The following is a 12834-nucleotide window of genomic DNA, read 5'->3' as shown; positions in this document are numbered from 1 at the left end:
TTCTCCGAATTTTATTAGAGATTATTTCTGATTCAATCAATTCAGTTCTCACTTCTCGGCAAGGCAAAAATACCTAAATACTGAAATCATCTTCATTAAAAATTGGAAAAGAGATTAAAACCTAAAATACCACATGCAGTTAAAAACAGTTAAAAGACAATTTTTACAGGTAAAATTAGGGTTTGCACGCAAAACGAACAATTCGGCCGACAGATAGAAAGGAGAAGAAAAATGATAATTACCGTTAGGTCGCACTGTGTAAAAAGATATATATGTTGATGCACCAAATGACTTTATTCGGGATTCTACTAAGTATTTCAAATGTAAACAAATGGCGACCTCATTAGGCCTAGCGCAACTTTTAAATTGATGATAATTTCCCAACTATTGCAAGCAGATTTACTAAAGGCGTAAATACGTAACCCGAACACACAAATAACATAATTCAAAATCTTATAAAGCAAAAAATTCACAATTTACCAAAATATAAGAACAAAAATAGACTACACGAGTCAGGCAAGAGAATATGTATAATGTTACGGAATGTTACGGTAGTTACTTACATGTTATAGCAGTCCCATATGCAAAACTTCAGCGTTCTACGAATCATAGTTGTCAAGTTATGCCGAGACGTTACGAAAAATAACCTTTCTAAATTCATTTTACAATCTCGTTTGGAAACACCAATCCTTCATTCTGTCCGTACGTACTGATGTCATGAGGAAAAAGAGTGTAAATGGATACGAGAGTGGTCAAAATGTATATTTTCGTTGAAAGATTATATCCGAAATTTTTCGCAATTATATAACGAAGTAAATAATTCCTTATAACGAAGTAAAAATTGTAAAATGCCGTAATTTCCTTAAAATATTATTGTTTACCGTATTTAGCAAAGCAGCGTAATTACAAATTATCTAAAATTATGTATTTGATGAATATACTCTAATTATAATAAAAAGGACTATAATAAAACGAATAACTAGCAATCTATTAATATTAAATCTTTCTGAAAAATGAGATGGTAGCTGTCATTTTTCGATTAATTTTACTTAAGTCAAATAAACTGATTTAACTATTTTGAATATTAAGCATCTTACGTTTTAGGTACAGTCAAACAGTTTTAGGTACAGTTTTAGGTACAGTCAAACAAAGCTTTCTCTTAATTTTTAAATATTCTAATTTTAATGTATTTAAGCATGAGTCAAACGAATATTTGCATTAGATTAAGAATTTTATTAAAATTTATCTTTGGGATCGAACAACTCTTTTTTTTAATTATTTATCTTGCATACTTTTCATATTCCCTAAGAAAAACTATTACGCAGCAATACAGTTAAGTTGAGCAAAGTAAAATTTAAAGAAATGCTATTTGAAGTTTCTAACTGCAATTGTAAGATATGCATAATTCTAAGAATTATGTCAATACCATCCTCCACTTCTGTGGTAGCTAAATAACTGAACACAAGTTTTAATTTTCCACCAGCGGCCGAGCGGTAAAGTCGCTGAACACTGGTAGTTCGGTCCGAGGTTCGAATCCCGCGAACGGGCTGGCTGCATGGGCGTTTTCGTGGTTTTCCCCATGTGTAACGTGTATACGAGTCAGTTTCCCTTAGAAAGTCATCCACGAAGGCATCCCTCCCCTTAGGCAGATAGCCCTAGTGTGTTTTGCCATAATTAAATACACACACACACACACAACTTTTAATTTCATCTGCTTAATAGCGCTCAAACAACTTCAGTATTTGAATTAATTCTGTTTGACATTCTTTAAAGTAAAAAGAAGTTCTTTCGAAGACTTAAATATGCTGAGTGTTCTTTTAATCAATAGTGCTTTGAAGCGTTTTCACTAGCGTTTACTATATAATTTGTAGAATTTAAATGCTTCTTCGTGTAAGAATTTCGATTTCGTGTAAGAATTTAAAGTTTTGATGTGTATTTCAGGCCTTGAAAGAGGGCGTTAAATTCTCCCTCGACTTCCAGTCACAGTTTTCATATTAAATTCTAAAATTGTAACTTTATTCATCAAAACTAGTGCTATCTATTTTAAATTTTCAGTTTCTTCTCTTAATGTATATAATAAATAGAAATCTATTATAAAAAGTTACATTTCAGTGACGTTTTAGCACCCACTGCCTCAAAAAAAAAAAAAAAAAAAAAAAGACAAACGGAACATAATAACATATTTTTTGCTGCAAATTTATTTTTTTTTTTAATTTATTCTTTGCCTTTAGCATTCATGTCTCCTTTAAAGGAAATTTCATTGAGAATTTAGAATTTTTACCATTGTATTTTCTACAATTCTATTTTTACCATTTCTTTTACCATTTTATGTTATACCAATTATTTAGTTTGCTTAAAATAGTTACGAAAAGGAAAATATATATAATTATTTTTAAAAAAGGAAAATATATATATATATATAATACTTTTAAAACAGGAAAATATATATAATGCTTTTAAAAAAGGAAAATATATATAATGCTTTTAAGAAAGGAAAATATATACAATGCTTTTAAGAAAAGGAAAATACAAATAATTCCTTTGCTGCATGGGTGTTTTCGTGGTTTTCCCCGTGTGTAACGTGTATACGAGCCAGTTTTCCTTAGAAAGTCCTCCACGAAGGCATCCCTCCCCTTAGGCAGATAGCCCTAGTGTGTGAAGAAGGGAACAGCCATCCTGCCTGACTACTCAATTGGCCCTATGATATCAAACCGACTGTTTCAAAGAAAAGACAGAATTACATAAATACGTCCATGCTATCACACACATACACACACACTTAGAAGTATATTCCCATCAACAACTTATTGGAGGACGACGTGTGTTTAACATTTAGTAAGATGCTGCGCTTCCGTTTTCCCATAATGCAAGGGGAAAAGGTCTAATCTGACCGGATCTGATCAAACCAAACCTAATACGATTCCCCATTACTTATTACTAGAGATTATGAAAAGACTCCATTCTATGATCACTGGATCTGTCTACATCTTGAGCGAACAATATTGACTCAAAAGAACCGGTATGGACAGCCATCCCAACTTATCGGAGAAAGCCATTCTGTGGTCCTCAGTTGGAGGGCGGGTGGGTCCATTTAACTTTACTGGAAGGGGACAAGGCTTCAAGGAGCTTTAGACCAATCGCAGTACAGACGAGTGACGAAATTTATAGCGCGCGCTGGCTGAAGTTCTAGGAATATTCTTCCATTATTTCACTAACTCACACGCTGCATTTGTAGTTCGAAAAAAAAAAATTGCATAAAACAGTATTATGACCAACAAGCAGTAGAATATGCTGCTGTGTTATGTGAAAGAAAATCTCGTTTTTTAATGGGAAAGTTAACGCAGGAATTTAGAGCTAAGAAATAAAGAGTGATATGGGATACCACGAAAGCAATGGTAAATAGATAAGAGTAAATGAATTAAGCTTACTTCAAATCCTTTTAGAAATAAACAATTTTAATTATTTAAATTTATAATATGATTAATTTACATTACAATCTAATAGCAAACTAAGTTTTTTTTTTTTTTTTTTTTTTTTTTAGTCCAAAGGGATTTGAATCCCGAAGGACTATTAGTTTCGTTTTGGCATTTTGCGTCGGACGGATAAATGTCGGTTCACTTTTCAAACTGTTGCCATAAAATGTTAGAGTCCTGCATTATATTTGAAGAAATTAAATAATGAAAATCTGCGTAAATGTATGTATATTTCTCACATTGTCATAAAATAACGGTACATAGAGTCATCGAATTTTGAATAACGTAATCCTCCAACGAATATGAGCATGTGGAAGACCAAATTTGAAATTTGAAATTTGTTTTATGATCGATTTCCTATTTTTTAAAACTTTGTCGAATTTTTGATTAACAAACTCAAGGATTTCAAAGCGAGCAATGGCAACGTTGTGCAGAAAAAACATTTTTATCTCCAGCGCGTGAGTCTCTGTATCGGAAATTCTAAAGATATGCTCGTTTTAAAACTATTTTGCGATATTGCTGTTGCACTGGATCTTATGGTTTAAGTGCGAGGAACATGATCTTTAATAAATAAAGGTAACACACAAAATGTTAAAAGACGCCCCTTTGGACGTAATTTAAAATCTGAAACATTTCAGATTTTTTTTTTTTTTTTTCATGTTTACATTAAAACTGTTTTCCCGCAATTTATTTTACAGTTACTATTCGAAAAATATTTCTTTAAATAAGAAATTAGAAAGAAAATATTTCTTTCTTAATATTTCTTCCCCTTTTTTATTTTCTTTTTCTATGAAAATTATTTCTTTCAGGAAAAGAAATAAAATTCATTCGCTATTACAGTATGGCCGATTGCTCCTGCATTCAATTATCACACACGCATCAAAATGCTTTATTTTAAATAATTTATTCTATAATTAACATGAAAGAAAAATTTTTTTTTTCAATATAAAATACATAACCAAAATTAAACTAATCTATCTGTATGTGTGAGTAATTCGTTTTGCAATTTTTGTCACACAATTACTAATACCTTTTTTTCAATACTACATTGCTGTTATTTTAACTGTGTATATATATAAGAACTGCTCAGTTTAAATATTCTTCCTTCTCAAAAGATTTTGTTCTGTGAAAATAATTAAAAGATAGTAATATTTTCACAATGGAAGTACTAAAGTAAAAATAATCAGTGTAGGTCTCCTGCAGTTGAAGTCCTTATCAAACCAGCGTTTCGACACATTTTAAATAGAAAACTAATAATAATCAATATCTCTTTTACAATATAAAAATGAGAATGCTATGAACGGTATTTTTATTATTTATTTATTAATTTTTTTAAGTTTGCAAAGAAACAATGATTTTTTAATACTATAATAGGTTACAAAAGTACTATTCCATGAACAAACCCTCAGTCTTATAGCATAATACAATAATAATACAGTATAATTCTGCTAACAAACCCACCAGCCGCCGAGTGGTAGAGTCGCTGAACGCAGGTAGTTTGGTCCGAGGTCCGAATCCCGCAAACGAGTAGGCCGGCGTTTTCGTGGCTTTCCCCATGTGTAACGTGTATACGAGCCAGTTTTCCTTAGAAAGTCCTCACTTAGAAACCAGTTTTAAAACGTATTAAAATTACACACACACACATACACAAAAAAAAAAAAAAAAAAAAAAAAAAAAAATCTGAAAGCCTTCAGATTTTATATTACTCCCAAAGGGCCGTTTTATTAACGTTTTGCGTGTTACCTTTATTTATTAAATATCATGTTTTTCGCACTTAAACCATAAAATACAATTCAACAGCAATATCATATAATTAAAAAAAAAGCATATCTTTAGAATTTCCGATACATAGTCTCGCGCGCTAGAGATAAAAATGTTTTTTGCCATTGCTCGCTTTGAAATCGTTGGGTTTCTTAATCAAAAACCCATAAATACTTTACAAAATATGATATATGAAATGGATAGTAATACAAATTCCCAGTTCCAAATTTGGGCCTCCAGATGCCTATATTAGGATGAAGGATTACGTTATTCAGAATTTCATGGCTCTAGGTACCGTTGTTTTATCACAGTGCGAGAAACATTCATACATTCTGCAGATTCCTCACTATTTAATTTCTTTAAATATAATAGAGTGCGATAATACTTGGTGGCAACGATTTGAAAAGTGAAACGCCATTTATCGTGAAACGCTACAAAATGGCAAAACGAAATTAATAGCCCCTCTGGGCTAAAACTTATTTTTAAAAGTATCACACTAATAGTAGTACAACTACTGAAAAAATATTATAAATCTATTTTATAGTTTTATAATTATTATAATTATTATTATTATTAATTTTTATTTTACAGTAGTGTGAATTTCGCGTAATAATGAACGACATTTTTTTGTTCACAGTATTATTCGTAAGGTATTTAACTGTTAGATTTTAAAGTAAACGTAATTCTTGCTGCACATAAATCGAGTGGAAGCCTATCGGATGTCTATATTTGTATTAAATGAAGAAGGTTTATGTGCTTGATAAACTTATTATCTTCTACATTTTTAAAGCGTACAATTACAACTTATATCTATAATTTCAGGAATAGTATAACCTTTCTTTTAGTAGAAATTGCGTTCTTGTTTTCTGAATGTGGCTCCAAATACTCTCTCAGTTCATCCCAAATTAAAATAGCTATAAATTTTGGCAATCTGAAATACGCAATGAAAACATCTTTTGGCAGAGCAAAAGCATCAACATATTTTCTATAAATTCGCCACCGATTCAGAGATCTACGACCGTATTCTTCGTTTAAATATGAAAAAATCAGCGGCGAAAACAAATATAAAGCCATTGTCTACTTAGTACGTCAACTGGACAACCCTGATTGACGACGCGGCAACATTTTTTCACGCGCTTTCGACAACTTCCGTACTCAGAGAATATAGGATGTCGGGCAGACCTGTTTTTTACTAGCAGCGACATCTGGCGGCCCACAACTTGCTGTCGACTCTCGTAGCGTAGAATAACCGTCCAGAGTTCGATTAACAGTATAGGTATTATTGCAGCTTTCCTCGTGTGTAAGAATGCACAGAATGTTTGGCGTGTGTTTTTGTTTTTATTTACCAAGGCTAGAGTTTACCTTAATTTCTTGATCCCTTCTTCCAGAATTCGAAATTTAGGGTTAACCCAAATATAATTCGCATGTTATTATTTTTTTAAGTCTATTATTAAATGTTTTTATAAATTTTTCGAAAAAAAATGTGTATTATAACCTATGAAATTTTAACATCATCTTAAAGTAGATGTATTTTTAAGCATATCTGCAAAAAAATAGAGTTTTTATATTCAAAATTTTCTAAGATGTACGTGAATTTAAATTTTGGCTCGTTTTGAAATTTGGCGTATTTAATATAAGCGATAATAACGAAAATGTGATTTATGCAGTTTGTTAAATTATTTGAAAGAATATAAATGAAAAAAAGGAAAGTAAGTAGGTTATTATAAATTAAGAACTCCACCAAGTGAATAATTCTTGGCACAAACTGAAAAAATTCGCCAAGATCAATTTTTAAATTTCTCCTAAAATGTCTTACCAAAAATTACAAAATTTAACATCTAGGTATAATTTGAGTCGTAGAATTGAAATACGAGAACAATTGATATGTTATTTCAGAAAAAGACCAATTTTGTGTCAAAATACCTTTTGTGTTAGAATAATGCTAAATCTAATATATATCCTAAGTCGCGTTTTCGAGACATGAAAAAGACAATTTGAATTTCGTCAATATGCCCAGTAGAAGGGGAGATACAGAACTGTCCGCCCCCCTTTTTTCCGCAATGTAAGTATCCTAACATAGCAGGCATGAAGTCTTGAACATGTTCTAAGTATATCCAAAGTATATTACCTAATATTTTCAAATAATCAAAATATCGGAAAATACAGCTTTTCGGTATGAAGAAATGTTATACTCACAAATTTCTTCATTTGCTATAGGTTATTCAAATTGACAAGGCACTCTCGTGGACTGAAGATCCTCATCCATACATTCCAAGCGAGCGCCAAAGAGTTGTTCCTTCTCGTCTTCTTCCTTGTCCTCGGCATTGTGATTTTCGCCTCTCTTGTCTATTACGCCGAACGTTTACAAGCTAATCCTAACAATGACTTTACCAGCATACCAGAAGGCCTATGGTGGGCTATCGTCACGATGACAACTGTGGGCTATGGGGACATGGTGCCTAGAACATACGTTGGCATGCTTGTTGGTGCTCTTTGTGCATTGGCTGGTGTGCTTACAATCGCTCTACCCGTTCCTGTGATCGTATCCAATTTTACTATGTTCTATTCGCACACTCAAGCTCGCGAGAAGCTGCCTAAACAAAGAAGGCGGGTATTACCCGTGGAACAAGTGAGAGTTAGGCCCTTGAGGCCAGCCGGTGCAGCTGGTGGTGGTCTTCATCACAGAAGAATGAATGCTATCAAACATCATCACCCTGCTGCGCTCAAGGATTATAGTAGTAAAACAGGTAAATATAACTCTCATTTTAGTATAACTTTACATCTTTTAAGTATAGTCCATTAACTATTTTGTGGCGATTATATGGGGTGTCCCAAGGTAAACCGAAGCAAACGTGGGAAACCATTGCTTGCTTTGAGTTTGTTTACCTTGGACTACCCGACATTTTAGTTATATATATCTTATTTACTTTATAGTGAATACTTGTTTATTACAGTTACAAATTGGTGAATGGAACGAAATGCTAATTTACAGCAAAAATAGAATTGTATAAACTATGTTTATTCTGAATTACATAAAATTCTATTTTAATTACATAATGTATTCTGAATTACATACAATTATTGTTTAAGTGATGATCTGTTTATGCCAAAATAATTTTATAGCAGATTTGACACCTACATAATCACTGGCTAAGGCAAAAATTACTACCAATAGGCAAATGAAGCTCTACGTAAGATAATGACAATATTTTTCCTTCGTCAAACTACAGCACCAACCAAGCGTCATTCCCTTAAAGCCTTTTGTATCATGCTATCATACCTCAAAGCATATATATCTCATATAGCGTTAGTCGGAAGAACTAAAAACAATCTATTTCAGGTACCTTAACAACACAACTTTGCAAAAAGGGCAGTTATTGGATATTCTAAATTTCTAATGCCTTCCCTTGCTATAAACAATGTTTAAAAATATTCTATTATAGTTTTGATCTTAAAATAGAGAGTAAAATGTCTGCTCGACACTCCCTCGTTTACATTCGTAATGCATTCGTAATTAATTCGAATGTAATTAATTCGTCCTCCACCGCATCTGACATTATAATTCAAGTCAGTCATCACTCATGCGCTTTTCATGGAGTGAAATACGCTTATCGGTAATGAAGTAAGAAGAAGAAGAATTAGGGGACACGAGTATCTTCTGCAGCTGTCATTACCATGGTTACGTGGCAAACTGAGGGGAGGAAAATGACCCTGAAGGACCTATATTTAAATAATACGTTGTTACAATGATTATAAATAATTCAAAAATAAACCTTTCTGAAATTATCCAAACTTTAAACTCAAATGAAATGTACTGTTACTATTTGAAACCTTATAAGGTATTTCTTCCGCCTTCCTAGCTTGCTTTCTTTGTGTAGTGGTTGTGCACACTGGGCCGGTATTCCAGAAGTCCATGGTTCGATTTCCCGCAAAAGTGATTGCTCCTTTTTCACCTTGCCTACTTCCAAAAATATACATAATGTCTCTACGGTCGAACTAAAAGGGTGTTGGATGAAGATTCTCTTCACCCAGGATTTGGCTATTGGGTCCCCTAAAAACCCCAGTCGCCCTTTAAAAAGGGGAGTATATAAGGTATTTCTCCCCCTTTCCTAGCGTGCCTTCGTGTTGCAGTGCTCAGCACACTCAGCCGGTATTTCAGAGGTCCGTGGCTCGATTCCTGGCGAAGGCGTTGCTAATTTTTCATCTCTCTTGCTTCCAAAAAGTCCTAATGTCTCTACAGTGGCGCCCGAAATAAAAATGATGTTGGATGATGGTTCTCCACAGCTAGGATTCGGCGAATGGGTCCTCTAAAAACCCAGGTCGCCCTTTAAAAGGGGGAGTATGTAAGGACACTACTGATTGGAGGAAATTTGGCCTCGTATTTATATATTATCTATACAAATGACTTCCCTACCTACCCAGGCACTGAGCTTGCTCAATATGCTGATGACACAGCAATTTTTTCTATATCTATCAACCCTTATCATGCTCAACATAAGCTACAACATGCTGTTGACAATATCTAAGATTGGCTGAAAAAATGGAAAATCAAAATTAATCCGCATAAAAGTAACAACATAATATTCAGAAGAACTACTAGAAGACCGGTCTGTGAACAACTTTATGTAAATAATCAACCAATAAATAGAGAATACACTGTCAAATATCTCGGCATCTACCTTGACTACAAACTTAACTTTAAAGATCACCTTCTAGCTACTAAAACTAAAACAATGCAGGCGTTCATGAGCGTCTACTCTATCATTAATAGTCACTCCAAACTCAGCATCAACACCAAAAGAATTATCTACTTACAGCTTATTCGACCTGTCATGTTGTATGGAGCACCTGTCTGGGCTGCAGCTGCAAGAACAAATAGAAATCAACTACAAGTCATTCAAAATAAAATTATTAGGACCATGCTGGGTGCTCCTTGGTTTGTCAGAAACGAAGTCTTACATAGAGATTTAAACATAAATACAATTGATGAAGAAATCCTCAAAACTGTTTATAAATTTTACAGTAAGATGCAACACCATCCCTCTAATATTATACAAAACATTGGCAATTATGATTATCTCATCGATCAAACGTATAAACGGCCCCGGACAATTCATCACAATGTTCGGTGGTGAATTCTGCATATACTCAACTGTAAATTATCATCATCATCATTTATTATGTTCTCCTATTTAATCAAGTTTTTACTTCATACTTATGAACTTTGAAATTTTATTGAAGTAAGAGATATTTAGACATGATTCTAGCTTATTTACTGCATCTTATTGGCTAATAGCAGCCACGCCTATTTAATCAAGTTTTATTTTCATATATATTCTATTTTATCAGCAACATCATTATATTAATTTTGTACTTAACAAAGAATGTTAGTGTGGTAATAATTTTTTCGTTGGTTGTGGTGGCAAACGTATATGTCACATGTTATGATAAACAGGAATATAGTGGCAACTTACCCCAGGACAAGATCCAGGTCTATAGCCCGCCGTGACGAGAGAGTGACAAACACGTGAAAACAGATTGAATTCTTGCTTTATTGGATACTAACAATACTGAAGAGATATTCCTTTTTTTAATCCGGTATGTCACATGACGATATGAGGCCTCCTCACTCAGAACAAAAAAAAAAAAAAAGGATAGATCAATTCTTTCACACAGCCCTTCGAAGACTTGGTGTATATCAGCTCAAACACATGCAGGTACTCTTCATCGGGATGCCGGGCGAAAATGCCAAGCCCGGAAAAAAAAGGAGATTAGCTTAAATTTTGCAGCTACAACATCAAAGAGAAAGAAACTCGCTTCTTTCATACATACTGGGAGACCAAAGAAAGCTTGCACGATAAACTCCCAAAAGTTTGCATTTTACCCCACTCTTACTGTCTTTCTCTATGCAGCATCTTCATCTCGCACCTTCACAATCTCCTCCTTCTCCTCCCTCCCGGTAGACAAAAAATACCGCCTTTTATAAAGTTCCACAGTTAAGTTTTGCCACCCAATGAAAAAAGATCCAGCGTCAGAAGGCAACCAATCGCAAAATACCTTCAGCTATCCAGGCAAACAGAAGTGAAGACGCTAGTTGTCTGACCCAATACTTTCCTCCGCTTACAACAGTTGTCTGATGAAATCTGTTCCTCACCTTACAACACAAGTTGGCGAAAAAAATGAAATTGTCACCAAAGGAATCTGATGCAAATATCTAAATATTGCCATAACGTAGTAAATAATTAATTCAATGTGACCTCGTCACATATCCCACCCTCCTTCGGAAGAAAAGGGTAAAAAAAAAATTCCTATGCACACGAAGAACATTCCTAGTGTTAAGAGGGAGCCTCATATCAACACATGCCAATTCATGTGAAAGTGCTGGTTAAAAATACATATATTACACCCAAATTGCTATTTACATAATAAATAAAAGTACATAGTATACAAATGCCAGACAAATAACATAATCAAATGCGCTATAAATAAACATACAATTTCTAACATAGTAAAACATGGAGATCACTTGGTTACATTGCTATCGTTTAACACCAAAGTATATGGATAATTGTGCAAAGAATCCAATTTTACACTGTTGGCACAGATGATTAAAGTTCAATTGATAGTCTTCTGTGCATCACGCACAGTAATGTAAGCATTCATTTTAAAAGTCCATGAAAAATATTAGAGTCCATAATATCAAAAAGTCTATAAATTTAGCATAATTACCGTACTGAGTATTCAGGCACAGTCTCTAACACGTGTACTCAGTAATAAGTGATATAATCATTGCACATTCACATAATTTGTCCAAAATATTGAAGAACCAGGCACATAATTGATAATAAGTGTGCGTTAAATAAGTACACAGTCCACAAAAGTAGTCGAGATGTCAAACAATTTGAACATTGTTCACATAGTTCATAACCTACACTTTGTTCTATTTGCACAGATTTCAGCATTTAAGAGAATATATGGATACACAAACACAGAAATATCATGTGTAAACAAAGTTAACTTACAAGACATAAGACAGTTGTGGTGGTAAATGCATTAACAGTGAGTCCTCAAATGCACAGTGATAGAATATCATGCTATAGTAATTTAGTAGCACCATGTAATATAGTTTAATATATATTATTTCATGCTATTGCAATGCAGCTAGATATTACCAACATTCTGAATTAGCACCTAAAAGGGAGCAGCACAAACCCTTAGAATAAAGTTGATATGCATCGAAACTTTGGACGAAATTAAATATATCATGACATACAATACTTCTCATGCTATACAACAAACAAAATTCACATACCAACTTTCCATGCAAAACATGTTTCATGCTATAAATATGTAAGTTTCAAGATAAAAGTAGGGCGTATAAAATCTCATGGTGACTAAAGATTAGAGAACCGTTACAATAAAATAAGAAACTATAATCACATCATACAGAGAGATTTTGAAAAATAAAACACCTTTAATCATTTTAAATATGTTAGGCACAATGTCGTTGAAACTATAATTGATATTTAAGGGTGATCAAGCCTTAAACCCAAATGATTATGCCTGCACAATCATAAGAATTCAACAAAAGAGGCGCAAC

The 12834-nt window shown here is 33.3% G+C and overlaps 1 protein-coding gene across 8 annotated transcripts in view; it reads left to right on the top strand.

Moving 5' to 3' along the window:
• Positions 1–12834, top strand: part of LOC118197630 (potassium voltage-gated channel protein Shaw-like) — an 834105-nt gene that overhangs the window by 763497 nt on the left and 57774 nt on the right. For all 8 annotated transcript variants that reach the window (XM_085813378.1, XM_085813379.1, XM_085813380.1 and 5 more), the window contains one exon: positions 7452–7981. In XM_085813378.1, the coding sequence (XP_085669504.1) occupies positions 7452–7981 (530 nt within the window). The remainder of the gene's footprint in view (positions 1–7451; positions 7982–12834) is intronic.

Source organism: Stegodyphus dumicola, chromosome 3 (assembly GCF_044657685.1).
Source record: "Stegodyphus dumicola isolate Sdum_Otavi_A_Nest chromosome 3, ASM4465768v1".
In the NCBI taxonomy this organism is placed as follows: Eukaryota; Metazoa; Arthropoda; class Arachnida; order Araneae; family Eresidae; genus Stegodyphus; species Stegodyphus dumicola.
Note: the sequence above shows the minus strand (reverse complement) of the source record. Positions and strands in the feature narration are given on the sequence as shown.